The sequence below is a fragment of the Danio rerio genome, chromosome 20, assembly GCF_052040795.2.
Source record: "Danio rerio strain M-AB ecotype USA chromosome 20, GRCz13ab, whole genome shotgun sequence".
NCBI lineage: Eukaryota > Metazoa > Chordata > Actinopteri > Cypriniformes > Danionidae > Danio > Danio rerio.
The window spans coordinates 15985001-16008701 of record NC_141040.1 but is presented as its reverse complement, the minus strand read 5'-3'; the positions used below and the strand labels follow the sequence as shown (position 1 = coordinate 16008701).

The 23701-nt window shown below is 34.5% G+C and overlaps 1 protein-coding gene and 4 long non-coding RNA genes across 31 annotated transcripts in view; 4 read left to right on the top strand and 1 right to left on the bottom strand.

The window, feature by feature from the left end:
- Positions 1-337: 337 nt before the first annotated feature.
- LOC147832168 (uncharacterized) lies at positions 338-2349 on the bottom strand. Of its 3 annotated transcripts, none has more exons than XR_015518240.1 (5): positions 2268-2349; positions 1396-1450; positions 1246-1311; positions 1042-1091; positions 610-741 (listed from the first exon to the last, which is right to left on the bottom strand). It is a non-coding gene; the product is annotated as an uncharacterized LOC147832168 (long non-coding RNA). The 3 variants fall into 3 exon arrangements; XR_015518242.1 differs by having other exon boundaries at positions 1434-1450; XR_015518241.1 differs by lacking the exon at positions 1042-1091 and having other exon boundaries at positions 338-741.
- Positions 2350-3261: 912 nt separating this feature from the next.
- LOC101887022 (uncharacterized) lies at positions 3262-4908 on the top strand. 4 transcript variants are annotated; one of them, XR_015518245.1, is made up of 5 exons: positions 3262-3343; positions 4072-4088; positions 4200-4276; positions 4434-4483; positions 4784-4908. It is a non-coding gene; the product is annotated as an uncharacterized LOC101887022 (long non-coding RNA). The 4 variants fall into 4 exon arrangements; XR_015518243.1 differs by having other exon boundaries at positions 4072-4126; XR_015518246.1 differs by lacking the exon at positions 3262-3343 and adding an exon at positions 3832-3920.
- Positions 4909-6131: 1223 nt separating this feature from the next.
- The window catches only part of suco (SUN domain containing ossification factor), a 97686-nt gene continuing 80116 nt past the window's right edge, over positions 6132-23701 (top strand). For all 22 annotated transcript variants that reach the window (XR_015518238.1, XR_015518237.1, XM_087298087.1 and 19 more), the window contains exon 1: positions 6132-6403. Coding sequence is in view for 20 of the 22 variants with exons in the window: in XM_087298087.1 (XP_087154213.1) it covers positions 6351-6403 (53 nt within the window). In the remaining 2 variants the exon portion in view is untranslated. The remainder of the gene's footprint in view (positions 6404-23701) is intronic.
- LOC141379268 (uncharacterized) overlaps positions 12549-23701 on the top strand; it is a 19941-nt gene continuing 8788 nt past the window's right edge. The window contains exon 1 of the long non-coding RNA XR_015518252.1: positions 12549-14951. This is a non-coding gene — a long non-coding RNA (uncharacterized LOC141379268). The remainder of the gene's footprint in view (positions 14952-23701) is intronic.
- LOC147832167 (uncharacterized) lies at positions 15552-18865 on the top strand. Its single transcript, XR_015518251.1, has 2 exons — positions 15552-15746; positions 16044-18865. It is a non-coding gene; the product is annotated as an uncharacterized LOC147832167 (long non-coding RNA).

The following is a 23701-nucleotide window of genomic DNA, read 5'->3' as shown; positions in this document are numbered from 1 at the left end:
CAACAAACACATTTACGTTGTAGCAATGTCTGCACAACGTTGTATTTTTTCAAAGACAACGTTGCCGCTTACGTGCTCGCTACATTGTCACAACGTAGAAATGTAAGACGTGAGAAGGCTGTAGCAACGTTGTCGTGCGACATTCAGCAACCGCGAGGCGGCGTTCTTACTACTTGTATTAATATTTTTTGTGGCAGTTTATCAATACTGCCTAGAATACAGAATAAGCAGCAATTCTTTTCTAGTATTGCTTAATATGAAATATTGTTCATTTATTTTTCCTATTTAATTTAACAACTGCATGTGTAAACTTTAAAGTGTAAAAATGCCACACAAATTAATAATCAAACTTTTTATTATATATTTCACAACATTTAATACATACAGTACACATACAGTATCTAATTATAAGCAAACAGTATAAAATAAAGTTTAGATTATTATATATATATATATATATATATATATATATATATATATATATATATATATATATATATATATATATATATATATATATTAAACTAAAGGGTAAACAAACACAAACAAGAAAAGTAAACAAGAAATCATTAAAATGTAAATAAATATATAAATAAATATATAAATTAAAATTCAAACACTGGGCAGTGAAACTCTGGACTGGAGAATACAGCAGACCGGGGAGCGCAGCTGAAGACCAGTCGTAGTTGTTGGTATGGAGAAAGCAGTCAGAGGAAGAAACAAATTCAACGGATAATCCAGCTTCAGAGATCCACAGCAGACACAAGTCAAAATAGGCAGTGAACAAGAGAGGACAGATCAGAGCTTGACACAACAGCACTACACAGGAAATGACTATGACTAGCAAGTTATTGAAGTTTCAGACATTTATTGTAATTTCATTACATATAAAATCTCCAGAGTAATTATGTAGCCTATACTTTATTTTAATGTTTTAATAATATATCATATACCAAAATTACATACAATTAAATAAATTTAGAGATACAGTGAAAACAGTTTTGAGTTAACAGAAGTCAGAGTTAGTCTCTGAATTCTCACTTAAATTATGAGAAGAGAAAGAACAGGCCCTGTAGTTGTGGCGTTGCTCGCTGTAAATGGAATGTTAAACTTAGTGTCATTTCAATAACAGTACAAAATAATGAAGTAATTTTTCATAAGCATGATCTATTTTCCACATTATGGACATGCCGTTTTAGGTAACATAACTACTTTTAATAGTAAATAGAGTAGTATACTTCTTACCTCATCCAATTCTTCTTTCCATAGATCAGAAATTACAGCAACACTGATCTGAGGTGAATTCAACAGCTGAAAACATTTTGAAAGACAAGTTACATGAGTAATTTGAAAACAACAGTGAGTGGTTAAACAATAGAGTTTTATGCAACTTACGCATAATCAAAATCCAGATATTATCAATAGAAGATTACCTCCATGTAAAAATAGCCTGTTGAGCAAAGAAAAGAGTGGGTTTTAAATAAAACATCAAAAGACCAATCAAAATAGAAATTTAGACTAGCAGACCTATTAATTACTATCTATATTAATTAGGCATATGAACATTAATTTATATACTTTAACTTATAGGGATAGCTCACCCAAAACTGACAATTCTGCCATTTTAGCCTCATCCTTTATTTGTTGCAAACTTATTTAGCTTTTTTTCTGCTAAACAATAAAGAAGATATATTAAATAAAGCTGGAAATCTGTAACTATTTAATTCCATAGTGTTTTCCTACTATGAAAGCAAATGCTTACAGTCTTTAGTGTTCAACAGAATAAAGAAACTTAAAGGTTTGGAATCACTTATTATTTACAGGGCAAATAATTCGTGAGTACATATCATTTTTGAGTGAACTGTTCCTTTAACGGGACGCAATCTACACAGAGATGTTTTGTTTTCAAAAGTTATTTTGTGTGTTTTGTAAAAAGTGGGTCGGCTCGTGTGATGAAGTATCATACTAACTGATCACGATGGATAAGGAGAAAACTGAACTTCAAAAACATTATTGTCCATTTGATTAAAGACAAGGCGTAGGTAAATAATCAGGAAATGTTTTATCGAGAGGTTTAACATAATGATTTTAATGTTGTTGCCGTCCGTTAACGGATTGCCGAAATGTTACTCGCTCGTAATAATTACGGCTTTTGTGTGTGTGTGTGTGTGTAATGTTGGAACAGATTGTTGTCGAAATCGTAGGTTTGTTTAAATAGTCACGATTTACGTATCTTATTTAGCAAGAAGAAATAAAGCAATACTCACGTCTCCTCGGTCGTTGATGAATGAGACGACGGCTTGTTGAAATTTAAACTGATTCAGCTGTGACCAGTAAATGTTGTACAGTGGTCGTCCACGCCACCTAAGCACAACCTAAAGCATGCGACCCTCATGATATTTAAATGGCAACCTTATGACATCGTTGTGACAACCTTTAGCAACAACGTAGAATCCTCAACCTTTTTACAATGTTGGTACAACGTTGTAGGAAGGTCGCTACGTTGAGGCAACGTTGTGTGTTTGTTGGGAAGTGACTAGGTTAATTAGGTTAACTAGGCAGGTTAGGGTAATTAGGCAAGTTATTGTATAATAATGGTTTGCTCACTATTTGCTCACGATCAAGAGGCTCCAAATCTTTATAAGTTTCTTTCTACTGTCAAATGCAAAAGAAACTATTTTGAAGAATGTTTGAAAAGGGTAACCATAGTAGGAAAAACAAATATGGAAGCCAACGGTTTGTTCATAACGCCTTCTTTTGTTTATAACAAACGAAAGAAACAAATGATAAAGGTTGAGTAAATGATGACAAGGGCAACATGATGGCTTAGTGGCTAGCACTGTCGCCTCACAGTAAGAAGATCACTGGTTCGAGTCTTGGCTGGGCCAGTTGCCGTTTTTGTGTGGAGTTTGAATGTTCTCCCCATGTTTGTGCAGGTTTGCTCCTGGTGCTCTGGTTCCCCCCACAGTCCAAAGGCATATGGTATAGGTATATTGAATAAACTTAATTTTAATTGTCTGTGATGTATGTGTGTGAATGAATGTGTATAGATGTTTCCTAGTACTGGGTTGCAGCTGAAGCCCAACAAACACACAACGTTGCCTCAACGTAGCGACCTTCCTACAACGTTGTACCAACCTTGCAAAAAGGTTGAGGATTCTACGTTGTTGCTAAACGTTGTCACAACGATGTCATAAGGTTGCCATTTAAACATCACGAGGGCCGCATACTTTAGGTTGTGCTTAGGTGGCGTGGACAACTACTGTACAACATTTACTGGTCACAGCTGAATCAGTTTAAATTTCAACAAGCCGTCGTCTCATTCATCAACGACCGAGGAGACGTGAGTATTGCTTTATTTCTTCTTGCTAAATAAGATACGTAAATCGTAAATATTCAAACAAACCTACGATTTCGACAACAATCTTTTCCAACATCACATGTTAAATCTCTCGATAAAACATTTCCTGATTATTTACCTACGCCTTGTCTTTAGTCAAATGGACAATAATGTTTTTGAAGTTCAGTTTTTTCCATATCCGTCGTGATCAGTTAGTATGATACTTCATCACACAAGCCGACCCACTTTTTACAAAACACACAAAATAACTTTTAAAAACAAAGCATCTCTGTGTAGATTGCGTCCCGTTAAAGGGACAGTTCACTCAAAAATGATATGTACTCACGAATTATTTGCCCTGTAAATAATAAGTGATTCCAAACCTTTAAGTTTCTTTATTCTGTTGAACACTAAAGACTGTAAGCATTTACTTTCATAGTAGGAAAACACTATGGAATTAAATAGTTACAGTTTTCCAGCTTTATTTAACATATCTTCTTTATTGTTTAGCAGAAAAAAAGCTAAATAAGTTTGCAACAAATAAAGGATGAGGCTAAAATGGCAGAATTGTCAGTTTTGGGTGAGCTATCCCTATAAGTTAAAGTATATAAATTAATGTTCATATGCCTAATTAATATAGATAGTAATTAAAAGGTAAGCTAGTCTAAATTTCTATTTTGATTGGTCTTTTGATGTTTTATTTAAAACCCACTCTTTTCTTTACTCAACAGGCTATTTTTACATGGAGGTACTCTTCTATTGATAATTTCTGGATTTTAATTATGCGTAAGTTGCATAAAACTCTATTGTTTAACCACTCACTGTTGTTTTCAAATTACTCATGTAACTTGTCTTTCAGAATGTTTTCAGCTGTTGAATTCACCTCAGATCAGTGTTGCTGTAATTCCTGATCTATGGAAAGAAGAATTGGATGAGGTAAGAAGTATACTACTCTATTTACTATTAAATGTAGTTATGTTACCTAAAACAGCATGTCCATAATGTGGAAAATAGATCATGCTTATGAAAAATTACTTTATAATTTTGTACAGCTGTTATTAAAATGACACTAAGTTTAACATTCCATTTACAGCGAGCAACGCCATAACTACAGGGCCTGTTCTTTCTCTTCTCATAATTTAAGTAAGTATTCGGAGACTAACTCTGACTTCTGTTAACTTAAACCTGTTTTCCCTGTAACTCTAAATTTATTTAATTGTATGTAATTTTGGTATATGATATATTATGAAAACAATAAAATAAAGTATAGGCTACATAATTACTCTGGAGATTTTATATTTAATGAAATTACAATAAATGTCTGAAACTTCAATAACTTGCTAGTCATAGTCATTTCCTGTGTAGTGCTGTTGTGTCAAGCTCTGATCTGTTCTCTCTTGTTCACTGCCTATTTTGACTTGTGTCTGCTGTGGATCTCTGAAGCTGGATTATCCGTTGAATTTGTTTCTTCCTCTGACTGCTTTCTCCATACCAACAACTACAACTGTCTTCAGCTGCGCTCCCCGGTCTGCTGTATTCTCCAGTCCAGAGCTTCACTGCCCAGTGTTTGAATTTTAATTTATATATTTATTTATATATTTATTTACATTTTAATGATTTCTTGTTTACTTTTCTTGTTTGTTTACCCTTTAGTTTAATTATATATATATATATATATATATATATATATATATATATATATATATATATATATATATATATATATAATCTAAACTTTATTTTATACTGTTTGCTTATAATTAGATACTGTATGTGTACTGTATGTATTAAATGTTGTGAAATATATAATAAAAAGTTTGATTATATTCATTTGTGTGGCATTTTTACACTTTAAAGTTTACACATGCAATTGTTAAATTAAATAGGAAAAATAAATGAATAATATTTCATATTTAGCAATACTGGAAAAGAATTGCTGCTTATCCTGTATTCTAGGCAGTATTGATAAACTGCCACAAAAAAAAAATAATACAAGTAGTAAGAACGCCGCCTCGCGGTTGCTGAATGTCGCACGACAACGTTGCTACAGCCTTCTCACGTCTTACATTTCTACGTTGTGACAATGTAGCGAGCACGTAAGAGACAACGTTGCCTTTAAAAAAATACAACGTTGTGCAGACATCGCTACAACGTATATGTGTTTGTTGGGAGGGCATCCACTGTGTAAAACATATGCTGGATTAGTTTGTGGTGCATTCCGTTGTGGTGACTCCTGGTTATTAAAGAGACTAAGCCGAAAAGAAAACGTATGAATGAATACATGATGACAAATGTTTAAATTTTGGGGATGAACTATTTCTTTAAAACACTGGTTAATGGCCAAAAGTGTTGCTTCGGAAATTTCTATAGGTGGCGCACAAACCACTAACTAAACATTTTGAGTTCATTTTAAATGAAAGTTATTACAAACTAAGCTAATAACGATTCACAAGAAGTTAGCCTAGGCAGTTATTGCTAATTAAAATGCTTAAAAATACATTAAACTGCTCTTATCATTTTGAGGGTTTTTTCAGATATCAGTCACATTTTTAAACCCCAAAGTCATTAAACATTTTAACGCTAAAATATAGCAAAGTTGCTAAGTTATTTCCCCAAGCGAATGATCTGGAAGTCTTTCAAACCTCTTATCATTCGAGCTGACGCGTCTGATGACAAAACTTCCAACTCATCTAGACCCCAAAGAGTAGGCGGGGTCAACGTAAAACTCGATTTCTATTGGTCGAGGGCGAGGCAGCAGGAGCTGTGAGCGCTGGATCAACAGCAGCACGGAGCAAACGCAGACGGGAAGCAGTCAGGCGGGCAGCGCTTCTCAACGGGGGGTTTAAACGTAGAAAACTGACCCAAGTGTCTGCTCTGTACCGTGAAACACACCCCCTTTACCTTGATACAGTTGCGAACAATTAGCATTATTAGCTAGTCTTTGTCTCTGTCGTCAGTATAGGGTGAGAATAGATAAAAAAGCGAGGATGTTGGTCCCCGCGGGAAGATAATGAAGAAGCTGCGCGTGTTGTTCCTGTGCTCCGTTTTAGCTCTCCTGTGCTGGTAAGTCAAATCATTATTTTAATACAACACAGTTACAATGTATCTAAGCTGTAAAACATTAATACTTTGACAACGACGTCATTCAAAACTCTATATTTTTTCTTGATAGCATCGATGCTAGATGCTAACGTTAGTTCAATCGCTTTAGAGGTGGGATGTGTGTTTATAAGCTTTATGGCTGAAGACATCAAATTAAATAAGCCTAGTGCTGTTTTTATTCATTTATTGTTGTGGGGTTGATGCTTACGCCTTTTGAAATTTGCTGTCAGCCTGTTGAAACAGTACTGGACCACCAGCTGTCCACTATATGTGTGGATGTAGGGAACGCAATGTTCAGAAAACAGAAAGCCCACCATGCATTGTTAAGCTGTAATCAATAATTTAACATTATTCCGTGATTGATGTATGCATTTATTATATTTTTTTGAAGATTAAATCTGACCATAATGGTAATGAGCTGATATGGATTCATTTTGTGGCCAGCATGTATTCTATGCATAAATAATGGTCATGAATTATGGACAATTATTGTCTGTCAAGCTCAGCATGTAGGGAAATATTAACAGTAACTATTTCATAACGTTGGATTACTTTTAACTAAACAATATGCAACATTATCGCTCTTTTATTACATCAGAATTATCTGTGGTTGAGAAGTGTATTTTTGTCAACATTGTTGTATGTTACCATGAGTTAATTTATTTTACACTAGTTACAAAAAACAAAACAACACGCACACACACACACACACACACACACACACACACACACACACACACACACTGTGTTATATGTTTACAGTCTTCAGGAACTTCAGGACAAATATGTCCCCAAAAAAACCTTTAAAATGGCAATATTTATTCCCAGTGCCTTTTTAATGCTTTGTTATTTTTTGGCAAAGCTTAAATTTGTATATTATATACTTAATTATTATGTAATATATATTATTATACATCAGTTGTGATGTTTTGCCACATTTTTTCATGTTTTCATAAAGACATGTTTTTTTATGTTTGTTCTTGGAACAAATATGGTATATATTTTTTCCCCTTTTCTGCCTTTGAACTTTTGAGCAGGCAGAAAATATTTAAATTATGTAATTATGTGAATATTTGTTTTATTTTGGGACTGATGCAGGTTTATTAATCTGTATATAATATAATGAGGCATTTTCTTTTTGTAATGTAATGTAATGTATGTATGTAATGTTTATTTTTGTCCCCAATTTCTGTTTAACTGAGAGATTTTATTTTTTAAGATTTATAGTTTTAATAACTCATTTCTAAAACTGATTTATTTTATCTTTGCCATGATAACAGTAAATAATAATTGACTAGATATTTTTCAAGACACTTCTATACAGCTTAAAGTGACATTTAAAGACTTGACTAGATTAATTAGGTTTCCTAGGCAGGTTAGGGTAATTAGGCAAGTTATTGTATAACGTTGGTATGTTCTGTAGACTATCAGAAAAAAAAGCTTTAAAGGGGCTAATAATTTTAACCTCACAATGGTTTTTAAAATATTAAAAACTGCTTTTATTCTAACCGAAGAAAAACAAAAAAGAATTTCCCCAGTAGAAAAAAATATTATCAGACATACTGTGAAAATTTCCTTGCTCTGTTAAACATAATTTGCGAAATATTTTAAAAAAAAAATTAAAAGGGGGCTAATAATTCTGACTTCAACTGTACGTGAATTTGTTGTTGTTGTTGTTGTAGCTATTATCAGGACTGATGCAGGTATTAAAATATAAGTCAGTAAAATTGTTAAAGAATTCTTAAAATATGATACCTTCTCTGACATTTTTTTTGTCTGTCCAACTATTTTTTTTTACTTTTTTACAGTCTTGCACAAGGGTTAAAAGTAATAGGCTACTGTTTAGTTAGCTAGACTGCTAAGGCCTAAATTTGCCCAGACCGCAGAACCTAACTCTTACTTCAGTGTGTGATATTTTGAGAATATTCGAGTTTGTGTGTATCTTTGATAAACTTAGCTTTTCTGCACTTGCTATCCTTGCCAGGCTGATGTGGCATGCACCGTAGACAGGTGGTGGATTAGGGTTGGTCATGTGTTGACTAAGCACACAGGGGTGCTGACGCAGGTCTCAGTACCTGGAGTGAGACACAAGAACACAATTACACCCTGTGCCTGTCGGCCGCCCTGTCAGATTGATGATTTTAATAACGGCCTGATGTGCCATCGGACTGCAATTTTCATAACAGCTGATTAGAAAGCTAGTTTTATTATCACAGCAACTGATGTCCTAGAAATTTGAGCTCATCGCTTATGATTACAGCAACAGTAACATTAAGATATTGATGGGACGTTTCCCAGTTTAAATAAAGCAAGTATGAAATAATAATAAAAAAAGGAAACCAGTGAGTTGCATAAGAATTGCGCCAGGGGTGCAAAAACTCACAGCTCATAAATACCTTGTGTGTGTTTTTTTTTTTTTTTTTTTTATTTGGCATGCATTACTTTCTTTTCAAACTTCAGCCTACTATTAGCTTGGCTGCATTCAAAAGCTTTTCATTGAGTGGTAAGAAGGCATCAAGTAGTGCTGCACGATATTGGAAACATCTGATATTGCGATATTTTATTTTTCTGCGATTAAATATTGTGAAATCAATACAGTTTCAGAAGGTTTGGATAGCGCTATTTGACGTTTTTCTGTTGAGTCGAACTGTACTTGGCTACAGAAATTGATTAATCATAAGAAATTGTTTTGAATTGTTTTGTTTTGATATTTGGAGTAGAAATGAGATGAAACAAATTAAGAAAAGCATTTTGAATATATCACATATCAAAACAATTCTTAGACCAAGTAAAAATATTGTTTAGTTTTCACCGTTAAAAGAAATAAGTGTAAATGCATGTGTAATTATCTGCCTATAGGGTAAGGGAAATAATCTTATTTTCGCTTTGAAGTGTAGATATTTGAACTGGAAACAAGACAAATTCAAAAAAATTTTTTTTGCATAAATCATATAAATTTCATATAAAAAAACTCTGATTCTTGTCAACTATAATTCAAGACTGGACATTGCATATCTTTGCAATGTGACTGTGTATGTGCACATTTGTGATATCAATGCCGAAACAATATATTGTGCAGCTCTAGCATAAAGACATTTCCAAATACAAGTTAGTGTTACCTCTTTGATTTAGTTTTGAAGGCAGCATACTCTCAGACAACTTATGTTTGCTGCTTGTTTAAACTACTTATTTACAATAAGCAAAAACAACATAATTCTTGAGTATTTTGGGGCACAACTTAAATGTTTTATGTTCAGTCAACTTAAATTTGTAAAAACTAATGGTTTAACCTGATTCCTTCATGTTGTCCCAACATGTATATTGTGCAGTCTCAAAAATAAAGGTACAAGAGCTGTCACTAGGGCAGTACCTTTTCAAAAGGTACATATTTGTACCTAAAGAGTCTTTAGTGGTACCTCAAAGGTACATAACAGTACCCAAATGCACTTAAAATGTAGCTTTGAGGTACCAATATGTACCTTTTGAAAAGGTACTACCCCAGTGACAGCTCTTTTACCTTTATTTCTGAGAGTGTGTGGAAACAAGCATTTCTTTTACAGTGTGTGTCCTTTACTGCCTTTGGTATCTCACAATCCTCTGCTTTGCATTTCTGACAGTTGAGCTAAAAAACTAGCATGGTGTCTTAGAGTACTGCTGCTTGCATGCCAATCTGTGGGTAAATGTATGTTTCTGACCAACATTTCTCAGTTTTGATGGCATTAATTGATGGCAAAGTAGTATTATTGAGCAAATATTCCTTTAATTACCAGGAAAACTCTTTTTGTTTTGATGACAATTAAGCAGCTTTCAGACACACTGTATGTTCACATATCCGCCAAATAATGCTGTGTTTTCACGTCACCACTCTGCCATTCCCATTCTGATGATCTAATACGTTGATATATTGTATAAAGAAATGAATCAATTAAAAGCCATTTGTGGAGTGCGGATTTGTGGTAATGTTTAAGTTCTAGTCTAATTTGATCATGCTGTTTACAGAAGACGTTTAATAGCCTTGGTCTTCACGTTAACATTAATTTGTGCACATCCTACATAACAAAGCATAGCAATTATCAACTTCTGTGCTTGGATTTGCTTTTGAACTCGTGTTCGGAACCAAAGTTTATTGGACTGTATTCTCTTGAATCCACTCAAGTGGTGGACGGGTACATTTTGATAGGTTTCTGCCAAACCCCGTCATAGATCGTTACCATAAAATGGACGTGATTTCAACTGTCCTTGACGCTCACACCTTCTAAAATGCACTGCGTTGGATTTCGCCCCTGGCTCCTATTGAAAATGAATAGCCGCATTTAAGCACAGGGAGCGCACCATCCATAATATAACACCACAGAAATTCTCTGTTAAAACCTCGGTAGAAAATGTATTTTATAACATCCTCATTTAGATAGACACTGTCAAACATTCAGCCCAAATGGAGAGACCTAAAATAATTTTTTCCCTAGGCTATATGACACTTGATAGGTGATTCTTCTTTATTTAAGAATGTTGCATATTAAATCTTAAGTATAGTAAAGTGTTAAGTATTTCAGCACATAAGAGCAAGTAATAAAATATAGCCTATATTTTGTTGCGCTCAGCACCTATCCACTAATAAAGCTCTTTATGTATTTAAGAAAAAAGCCTAGCCTACAGAAAAAAAGGTCACCTAGTTTCTGCTTTCACTCAACCAAAAAATGCTGTTTGCTTGATTTAATTAATAAAATCCTATAAAAATACTTTATAAATAATATTTCACACTTTCTCCGGTGTTTATTGTTTTTAGAAAATATCTTAAATTTTTTTTTTAGATAGGCCTTTGTAAAATTAGTTTATTATGGCTTTAAAACGGTTTGATTTATGTATTGTACATACCTAAATTGTTGTAGCTAGCTTTTGTTAGTTTTATATTCGTTTATTTATTTAACTCTGTTTTTATTATCCGATATGCCTATTTGTAATTCTTTAAATTATTGCAATATCTTAGGCTATTTTACTAAGATATGACACTATTGTGTTGAGTCTACAAAAGTGGACACGTCATTTGTTAAGTTTTCTGTCTTTCTGTTGTATTTGTGTATTATCTCCAAAATAAATAAAGAAAAGAAAAAAAGCCGCTCGCGGCATAAACAGAGCTGTGAAGGGAGCGCACTTTTGCTCTGTGTCACACACACATACAGGCATCTAAACGCGCACAAACACACCTTTTAAACTTGACAAAAACTCTCGACAACTTTTACTGCCGGCTGTGTCTTCAATATGGTTTAAAGATTATTATGCGTTATTGAAACATCAAGGAGGACGCAGCAAAGAAAAATCACTTATAAATTAAAACTTTATTATTTTATGCAACAGCCTTAGATTCAAAAGGGAAACATAAGGGCAATTATAGGCAAAAAGACCACAGCCTATAAGGCTAGATGTTGTTTTTTTTCCCTTATTTATTGATTTGTTTGGCGCATGTACTCGTGTGCGATCGGAAAACTGTGTCCGCACTACGCCTTTCCTTTCACTCTGCCCCGAAGCCCCAGCTGGCCTTCTTTGGCCCAAGGTATTCGGCCGGCTGAAAAAGGCTGGCCGCTGGCCCCAAGAAAGCCCCGATTTGGCCCGATTAGGCCCTGAAAGTGACAGAGGAAACGCAACTGGCCTTGGCTTGCCCTGGCTCACTCGCTTTAGGCGGGATAGTGGAAACGCAGCTCATGATTTCCGGCTACTTTCACAATTTTGCTGATGGCCTTTACGTTCGCACAATTTTCAAAGAAGAGTAAGCCGTTAGTTCATATAAGTAATGTAAAGCCACATGTAAACATGGTTCATTTTCTGTTTTTATGCACAACATATTCAGCAAGAAACAGGAATTGCAAAAAGTGGAATTGCAGTGTGAAAAAGGTATTGACAATGTCAAAAGAAAATCTGCTCAAAATACATTTAAAGTTTACAAATGCAGTACTATTAATGGAATTAAAACATTACCGTGCATTAAGAAGTAAGGACAGCCTTTAATGTAGATAATCGTGGGGAGTTTTATTTGTTAATTTACACCGTAAATGTGTTTTAGGACCCTGAGAATGCAAAGCTTCTGGAAACAGGTTTTGAAAATGAACACGTTGTTGTCTCAGTGTACACTACAAACAGCAAACAATGCCGCATTATTAGTGGTCTTCATTGGTGAATCCATGGGAATGGGGATCGTTTTAAAAAATGCTGTTATACTTAGACAGTGTTGTTGTTGCATAAATGTACCTTGAGATAAATATTATCCATGCACTGTGACACAGTAGAAGAGGCCAAATAATAGAGAACCCATGCCTAATGTTGCACTTCGGCTGTCATCTTTCCGCATTTAGGGTTTCAGGTTCTGGGAACCAGAATGGAGCTCTTGTTTGGATGCATAATTACAAAAATAGTTTGAATATTCAGTTACTTTTTATTGCCCTTTGGAAAGCAAATAGCTTAACTTAAAAACAGTTCCTGTGTTTAATGACATTTTACTGATAATGTTTACATGGAAAACTCGCATCACTTGCTCATACAAGACAGATAGGTTAAATTTCCAATGAATTTCCCAATCAGATTTGCTGTATTTGAACAGCATGTCATGTGTTTTTGTATTTGAATGATCAGATATGCCGTTGTAGGAAGATGAGCAAAGTGGGTTTATTTTTCTGCTAGGTTGTCTGACCACGGAGGCCTCTCAGTGACTGGTGGTTTTCAGCTTTTTAGTGTTTTTGATTCGTAAAAAAGGAAGATTTTGAAATCTATACCTGTGTTGTTGTAAGCTAAATATTAAAAGGTTAAATTTTTCTTTAATGCAAGTCAGCAGTAATAGGGTTGCATGATTTTGGGAAAATCTAACATTACGATATTTGTTAGTCACTAATGTATATTGCAATTCAAATACAATTTCACTAGATGACTTGTATATCCATTTGGAAAGAATGTATAATTGGTGTGTGTGTGTGTGTGTGTGTGTGTGTGCATAGAATCTAATAATCAAAGTAAAAGCATAGATAAATACAACAAAGAAAAAGTTAGTTAAAACAAACAGTGTTTTATTTTTTTAAAGTCCAACAGTATTTCTTTATTAGCGTTACTAATGTTACAATTTCTTATGCCTGACTGCTTTTTAAATCCTCATAGTCATGGGCTTCTAATCACATGCAAATGAAAGATTATAATGTTCAACATTGACATAATAATAGAGTTAACATTGCGGTGTGACTATTGTGATCTATTGTCATGTTGATGCTGACACGATATATTGTGCAGCCCAAATATATTGGTAACTAACTAAGACAATTTTGTGTTAACTAACTGTTTTACATTTTGGTGTAATGTACATTTTACGTTTTGACTAGTAAATGCAATCTCATTCGATTGTAAATTGATCTATTTACACCCCAGAGCAGGGTGGTTCTTTAACTTTTTGGAGTGCTGGAAAAGCTAATAATCCAAAACTATAACTTCTCGTAAAATCTAGTTGTTTGTAATACAATGACTTATTTTTTTTTCCATAGAATGTGTTTTTACAGAAGACAGGCAATTTAAAATGGCTCTGTTTAGAGTGAATAAAGTTAAAACAGTGTGAGAAACACACAGCCTGCAGTTATGGGCAGGACATGGCGCTGCTTTGGCATACTTTCAGACCCACAGCCTGAGGTTCTTCTCCTCTCTCCCTGCTGGCCTTTTTTCTCTCTTCTCTATTCTTGTTTTTCCATCTCCTGTCTATTTCCTTCCTTGCTGTTGTGATTGTCTTCCTCCACGCCTCCTGCAGCTTTCTCTGAAAAATCACAAATTCTTTTTAAAAGCGAGAATAACTTTATACAACACAACACTTTAAAAATGCAGTGCTTTGTTTAAAAGTTGCATCGCAAAGACTTAAGGTGCGCATTATAGATGAATTTAAGCAGTCATTCTATCCTCATATTTCCAGAGAACAGGTTGTGGTAAATTGTCTGCATAAGTGAAAATCAATCCTCATTTTCATTCTCTGTGAACAGTGTCAGTGGGCTTCATACCTGTTTTTCGTTGCTGTGATTGGCTGCCTTTATTGCACCTGACCTTATGCTTGCTCTTTCACCGCATGTTAAGTTATTTTTATGCGTAAAGGAAAATGTCACCCAAAATTGAAAATTCTGTCATTAAAAAGTTCAGATTGTAATATATTTCTCATTTAAATATAAAACAATTTCATAAGCAACACTCAAACTGTGGTAAATTTGGTGTCTTATCAGCAGTAAATGCTTTTTAAAAACATTTCATGTATATTGAAGACACACTTAGACTGCTTAAGTGGACAAATGGTACCATTTCTTTCCATAAAAATTATATATTAACAACGGCAGCATGTTGACAATAAGGCACAGAACAATCTGTTTAAAACCGTGAAGAACAGGCAAAATTTTTATCTTTATTTCAAAATCTCTTGCACATTCTTACAACTCATACCCTCTCATTCACACACATACACCATGGACATTTTAGCTTGCCCAATTCACCTATAGCGCATGTCTTCGAACTTGTGGGGGAAACCAGAACACTTGGAGGAAACCCACGTAAACACGGGGAGAACATGCAAACTCCACACAGAAACGCCAGCTGACCCAGCCGAGGCTCAAACCAGCGACCTTCTTGCTCTGAGGCGACAGCACTACTGCACCCAAAACGCCATTATATTAGCTGTCAAAACATGTGCATGACTGCATAAATCGAAAATTGTGCATGTCTATTATCATACACAGATTGTAATAAAGCTGATACCTTAAAATATTACACGTTTGTATCTAAAGTACATATAAATTAATGTTCTCTCCAAAACCTTTGGAGGAGTTTTGTACTTCATTTCAGAGTGAAAATTGCTTAAGTTTTATTTATATATTTGAAACTTTTAAACTTAAATATATATTATATATTTTTTTTATTTGTATTTTTTTAACTCTTACTATTTTCCCAAGTTTATCTACCACTGTAAGAAAATATCAGCATTCGATACATACCTTAAGTGTTTGCTTGAAAAGACCCATTTTGAAGAATGTAACGATTCTGAGTTTATTTAAATCGTCAATAACCAATTCCAGCTAATTGAGTACTCCACGTATGAAGAATGGACCCCTGGTGTCTCTAACATACATAAATTTACCTGCGTGTTTGCAAGATGGAAGTCGTATGACATCTTCCTTATCCACCATAACTGATGTTGATGTTGGAATGCTGGGCCACCAAATTGATCAACAAAAGCAATGGTAAAATTTTTTTTGTATAAAAATGCACAAAAAGCACAAAAGGCTCAAAAATGGGCAAAAAGGTGCAAATGAATTTTACCCAAATGGAGGTTAAGCAAAATAATAAAAATTGCGTCAACAACAATAAACAAAATCAAGATCACAGAAATGTTCGCTGCCCTCCGCTTTTCCTGACCTCCTATTTATATTGTCGCACCTCTCCTGACCAATCAGCTGTCTGGACCCAAGCGGACCTAATGAAAATGACAGGCGTAGAGAATCTCCCAAGAATAGGAGGAAACAATATGCGTTTCCTGACATAAAAACACAAACAATTTGATCTACTGGCGTAACACACATCTTAGAAAGGCTATGCAAAGTTTTTGAAAATACAATTGGATTTTTAACAATCACAGAAAACATAGATGTCTTACTGTGCTTTCACACTTAAGGCGTCGAGAGCATCAAAGTTTGTTCTGGCCACCCTGTTGACAACGATGTCTGCCATCACAGCTCCAAGAACGAGAGCGTCAAAATTCGCTACATTGATCTAGTTTTTAAAGGGACCGTTGCAGCACATCTGCAAATCAGTTACATTCCCGCATAAAACATGCTTTCTAGCATGAAAATGTTTTTAGCAAATTCATTTAATTATAATAGATCGAGTTGTGTGGGGTGTGGCTTTGCTCCACTTATCTTATCTCACTTACTCCAGCTTTTTTATAGAACAAAATATATATAACAATAATGTACATCAGTAACTCACCAGTAACTTTTTATTAATGTATGTCCCTGCAAGAAAACATTGTAAATAACTAGAAATCTGGCAGCCACAACAATCCAACCCTTGGTTCACTGGACTGTGTTCTCTGAACTCTTCTCAACAGCTCATTACCATAAAGCTGACTTGATTTCAGCTCTCATCGATGCCCACAACGGTGAAGACGTGCTGCATCTCTTCTTGCTGGTTATCACCGCTGTCTCACATGGAAACTGAATGACTTTTGGCTGTGACACTCTCGCTGCTTTTGGTGTAAACGCAGTTACTCCACCTCTTTATTCACCAGTATTAGTGGTCTTGTGATAGGACAGACATAAGCTTATCTGAACATCTTCTTGACCACATAAAGTGATGACGTATGATAAGGGGCGTGTCTTGGGAGAAATCTGATAAGCTCCACTAATTAGCTAGTTCATAACTAGTTCCTAGAGACTGTTAACATTTTACCTGATAAGCATCTCATACTCTGAATGGCCCATCACCCTTTCTCTGTCATGTGGCTGGGCTATAGGTTGCCATGGAAACATCCTTCAGTCATTGGGTTCAACTTCTCACTTGGCTTTGAGATGGAACAAAAACATAATTCCGCTTAGGGCAGTTTGTCATGGTGCAAAACACAAAAACAAAGACATCAAATCAAGCCTGGTTTTTAGGTGGGATGTGCCAGTGTAGCTGCTTGTGAAAATCATCTGATAATGTTCAGATGTTGACTTCATTAACTCTAACAACTTTGATGCCAACATACTAGTCATTTTAATATTTGTTTGTTATATCAATGCGAGCACTTTGATTATCTTATGTAATATGTCTGGATACAAGCAAACCCTTCATGGGTCCTTTTGTAGGTACCAGAGCTTGGTAATCAGGGGAAGTTCAAGTTCCCAATATTACTGAGTAAAGCCCCTCCATAATAACCACACTCTGGCTTTCTGAGGCTGGCTTATTTTCTGTTATTAATAGACTTGAGGGAATGCTGTTATGTGGCAAACCTCTCTTCTGCAGACAACCTTTGTGTTCACTCATCTTACATGTAAATGCAGGCTGACATTTTAACTCTTATGTGTTGGTTTTTGAGTGCTGCAGGGCTGCCGGGTTTTTGTAGGCCAGCGAAGGTTGCTTTGCTACATTCTGATTCAGTCGACAAAATCCCAGTAATGTTTTCCAGTGGCTTTTACTTTACTGCAAGAGAAAAATGCAGATATTCTTTACAAAAACTATATGATTCTTGATCTATACCATTGTATTTATCTTTTCAAAATAACACAACTTTGTGAATTTTAAAGCCTCAATACAATCATCAGAACTTGAAGCTAAACCTAAAGAGCAACATGTTTGTATGACTTCAAAGACAACACCACAGTTTTGCTGTTTTGCTTTTTGTGACCCTTTCTATCTCATGGTGTGGTGCAGTTCAGTTTGGGCTCATCTTTGGGGACTTTCAGTGCATTCTATACCTAATATCTGGTACTTTTTTAGTACCAGGCTTCAAGCAAAAGGTTTCAGTTTTTTTTTTTTTAGAAATTGTTAACATTATGGTATTTGTGATGCAGCAACTCCAGAGACTGTTGTGTATACCATGATTTTATATAAAATTCACTTTAATGTGTGATATGACTAAAGTAGCCATAAATATTTTCTTAATTCAAATGAGTAGTGGAAACAATATTGCATATGTCACCGATATGTCACGACTGAACAAGTGTGTTTGAAACGCTGCAACAAGCTAATCGCAAGAGGATGTGATATAAAAAATATATGTATCATTTAATCTCCTCCGCTTGCAACAAAAATGTGACTGCTGTCTGTGTGTGATCGTCTTACTAGCCAATTAAGTGAGCACACTTTCGTTCTACACAATCAGAATTGCGCATATAAACTATTCAAAACGCCCACAATGAAAAACACACAAGTGAGAAAAAACTTAGGAGTGGCGTGGTGGCATTTGCAGCTTCAGAAGCATTAATAGATAAATTAATAGCTATCAAAGAAAAAAGGGCATCGGTAACATGGGAATATTTTGGTGTTGAAGTCAGACACTGAACAAAAACTGGTCATTTGTAAGAATTGTTGCCAATGCGCGAGGAAATACAATTAACAACCTGCACCTAAAAAAGCACCACAGGCATGAGGAGTGTCTTGCTCCAGTCAATTGAAAGTATTGTCAGTGACTCTATCCAGTTGCAAGCAACAGCAAATTACAATTTCAGAGTTGTTTCAGACATGTTATTTTGCTGAGTGTTCTGTATTTTATAATTGTTATTTTTTTGGTTTTATAATAAGCTACACTATCTCCCTAATTTGAGGTTAACATGTTTAAAGAAAGGTACGGTCATTTTATTTGTGTTTACTGTTTGTTCTAGAGAAAAATTAGTGTTTGATTTCTGAATATTTAAAAACAAGTTGAATAAATGTTTAACCTAATATCTTTTTAGTTCATTTTTTTAACTAACACTGCATGCATTTCAGCAGTTAGAATGCACCATACAAATTATTGAGCTGAAGCTTGACTACAAAATTAAATCACAAATCAAATTGAAATTGCAACATCTGCCAAAAAAAATTTGCAATCAGATATTTTCCCAAATCGCACAGCCCTACCATACACAAACACACTGCTGATGTTTGTTTCGAGTGAATCATTACTACGAGCATTATTTACGGCTGTATTGTCGGTTCACACGGCCAAACTGTTTTTATACCACCACAAGAAAAAGGCACCCGTGGCATCATAGTGGTCAATAGAAGAGGAACAGATCCAGTGAGAGCTGGATGGAATGACCCAGAAAGAAAACGTTTTTCAGTAAGCAGTTGAGGCAACATATATCATAATCCTAAACACTTTACTAATCTGCAGTTGAAATGCAAATCGAGGCATAGTGAGCCAAGCCAAACCTGTGACAAACCGGTGTCAAACCTTACCATTCCGCACAGTAGAAAATAGCTTTAAATGGCAGGCAGGTACTAGTTTGCAATGTCACTTTGTAAAGAAACAGTTCAAAACAGTCTTTTTGCTTTGCATTTTTTATGCATAACTAACATTACTAAACCAGACTATGTTTGTTTTTGGTCACATTTTATTTTGATGGTCCATTTGTTGAGCTTAAATTACATTGCATCTACATGCCAACTTATTCAATTGTTTCAATGCTTGCTGTAATACTGTGCAATGCAATGAATATCTCAATAAAAAATAAAAAAAACTTTTAAAACAATTGTTTCAATGTAAAAAAAAAAAAGTAATTTTGGCCTCGATCATACAGGTATTCTGATTAGTTGTCATCAATCTGATGCAACTTTTATTATTTACAATATAAAAATGTAATTAAAAGTTTTGGATCAATTAAACTCACTTTATGAAATATCTATCCTATCTATAATGAAATAGATAACTATTATCAGTTAGACCAGTTTTTTTTTTACATTTTTAATATGTATGTATGTTTTATTTTTAATTTTTTAAAAACTAAATTCATTTAACAAATACTTATTAATACTATATAAATGAATGCCTTTTTATTAAAAACTTTATCCAAAGCATTAGGAATTGATGACGCACGAAAAAAAAAAAATCATAATCCAACACATGCATCACTCTTATGCCATGTTTTCGAGGATAGATTTGCATCTGTGAATGTGTCTTGAAATACTATTATAATATTATTATAAAAATCAAATGAAAGACTATACACATTAAAAGATAACATTCTCAAAGGTGTATCTTATGGAAAAACGACAATTTACAGGCACTGCATGGTTTTTGGTTTTAAAAGAATGAAACAGATTTAAAAAATGTCTAAGTTATAGAAGAAAAGTTAGGAATTTTGCAAAAGAAAAGATTGAACATATCGGGACTGTTAAAAGAACATTCTACTTTATATATTAAGTTGAAGTCAGACTTATTAGCCTCCCTGCCCCTCCCCCCAGCTAAAAGTGACATTTAAAGGCTTAACTAGGTTAATTAGGTTAACTAGGCAGGTTAGGGTAATTAGGCAAGTTATTGTATAGTGATGGTTTGTTCTGTAGACAGTCAGAAAATATATAGCTTGAAGGGGCTAGTAATTTTGACCTCTAAATGTCTTTAAAAAAATAAAAAACTGCTTTTATTCTAGCTGAAATAAGAAAAATAAGACTTGCTCCATGAGAAAACATCCTGCTGTTTATGAATGAGGAGGCAAAAAGAATGAGTTGTTTAGTTTCACCTCAAACTGCTCAGCACGCTCAAAAGGTTAAACTAAAATGCACGACTCATGTTGGTTGCACCCAAGATGCACAATGAACCTAACACGCCATTCTTTTAATCCAATGTTTGCGAAGTATATGAGCCAACCGCAGATGCTTTGTCATGTTGGTCGTGACACCCTGCTTTATAACCTATAAGTTTATAGAAATAAAGAGGAATTAAACTGAATTTGTATGAGGCTGAAGTTTGTCATATTATTGTGCAAATTATCATTGCAATTATTAACATTTTTATGATTAAATAATTATGAGTGGTTATTACAGTTTTCTTTTATTGGTTTGGCTTATTTCTTAAAACAGAAATTACATTCTCAAAACAATATGGACAAACCTCCAAACCACTTGGCAATTGTTCACAACAGAATTGAATTTCTCATTCTTTTCATCAAATTGCAAATGTCTACGTACATCTTTGCAAACGATTAAGTACAGATTTAGCCCAATTTCCAAGTGAATAGATCTTGTTGATCTAAACTGATTGTTATTTCTCAGTCTAATGGTTGTTCTCTCCAAAATGTGTCCGCGTCATTTCATTTTATAAGTCATTACATGCACAATAGTCTGTTTAATTGTCAAAATTAGTCAAGACCATAATACCATGAATACTGTACAGTCTGTGAATCCTGGGAACATTTGATCATTGTAGGGGGGATGGTTGTGACATTCATGGCGTTTCTTCCCTCGTTGCATTGCAAGGGAGAATACGCTGTGATATGGACAAGAATCTGTGGCCACACAGACTACAGCAGGCGGATGGTCAGAAGGGTGAGGACGGCAGACAGTGAAGAACTGTCATGAAACTCCAGCTTTATTTATAGCACTCTAGTTTTTTGTTTGTGTTTTTATATTATAGTTTATTATGCTGTAAACTGTTTCTTTTGCTTTGAATTATGAAAGTTACTTTGTGCATGGTTAATTATTAAAATTAAAAAAAGAAGTTACCATTTTCTTGGCAGTATGAGTGCAATGTGTGACGTTAAACCTTGGAGGCTACTCGTATCCTAAAATCCTATTTCTTTTTTTCAGTTTTATACACAATTGTATTCTGTTTGCTAGACAAAAACAGTACAGTAACCATTGTCACTGAAGGACTGGGCTAAGACTGTAGGGTGGACATGATGGATATTTTAGTGGTCCTCTGCGATAGTGACAAACATCTAAACATTTTGACTTACAGTGCTTACACAATGCCAAAAGGACGAAGCATTTTGAGGGCACTGACTATAAATGAGAAGGAAATTTAGTTTTGACACATGAGTGAATTGTTTTGGGAAAGGTATGAGCTGTTGCAGGTGAACCATGGTGTTGTGCCGAACCATCCACATTATTTTGGCAAAAGCACCAAGAGTGTCGAGAATGTCCGATCTGTTTCAAGAAGTGAGCCAAAGCAGTTGAGAAGAATATTTGGCTTTTTTGTGGCACTGATTTTTATATGGGAAAGGAATTGAGTTTTGATGCATGAGTGAACAGTTTTTGGAGAGATATGAGCATTTGCAAGTGAGCTATAGTGTTGTGCTAAACTGTAACACTGTTTTGGCAAATGATCTTAAAATTTTGAGAATGTAATTTCTGTTTCAAGAAATAAGCCAAACCAATGGAGAAAAACTGTATTACCAACATGTGCACAAGCTAATACCAATGGAAGTTAATCTTCCTCTCAAATAGCTTGATGACATCACTCTCATAGTGCAACACATGTCATTCCCAATGATGCTCATTTTGAAGCTTCTGCCAGCCTTTAGTCAGACTTGCAGCTGGATCTGCATGGCACGTATAGCAGCACGAGGCTGATGATAATGATTTAGAGGGATAATACTTTCAGGCCCCTGAGTAGTAAGCACTGATGTTATATAATAGACTTTTAGATAAGAAGGATTGAGTTAAGAATGCAGCTGGTCTAAGCTTTGTTTGCTTGGTTGTTATGCTATTGTGTCTCATATTGTATCAAGTAGTTGCTTCACTATACATTAAAAGTGACATCATCATAGACTATAGGTAGGATTTAAAGTCAATGATCCATTCTTGCTTATGTAATGTTTGGGTTTTATTGTATATATGGTTTGTTAAGTAAGATATCTCTGGCCTGTTTCCTCATCTAACCGGTTCTTATTATGTGCCCTGAAGACAGAGACCACTTGCATTTTGTAACAGTTAACACTCCACTCTTGTCAGTTTTCAGTTCACGGAACTTTCTCATAATTGCAATTATTTTAATATATCAGAAAGTAAATGAACATTGATGTCTCTTTTAAGGTTGCTAAAGTAGTGACAGTTTTATGCAGACTTTAATTTAAGGGATACACAGAATTTTTTTAATTATCTGAAAGTGGCATTTTTATTTTTCAGCTGAAAAAGAGAAAAACAGCCTAAAATATGAGTGGTTTCACGGTATGAATCAGGTTTTACAGCATATTTGTAAAGTACTATGTAACTCATTGTTTTTAATGTTTGTTGCACTGACCAAGCAAATGAGCAGCAGCGCAGTTAAAACTAGATTCTTAAAGTTTGAGAACAAACTTTGAGGCTGGCTTGTGAAAGCCTGACGGTAATAGTTTATTTAGTTTAAACAGTTTTAAAAAGTAAGAAAAGATAGATAGATAGATAGATAGATAGATAGATAGATAGATAGATAGATAGATAGATAGATAGATAGATAGATAGATTAGCATGTTATTACCATGATTTTAACGTGAATTAGCATGTTGTTAGCATGATTCTAGCATGAATTAGCATGTTACTAGCATGATTTTAGCATGAATTAGCATGTTGTTAGCATGATTTTAGCATGAATTAGCATGTTACTAGCATGATTTTAGCATGAATTAGCATGTTGTTAGCATGATTTTAACATGAATTAGCATGTTGTTAGCACGATTCTAGCATGAATTAGCATGTTACTAGCATGATTCTAGCATGAATTAGCATGTACCTAGCATGATTTTAACATGAATTAGCATGTTACTAGCATGATTTTAGCATGAATTAGCACAATTCTAGCATGAATTAGCATGTTGTTAG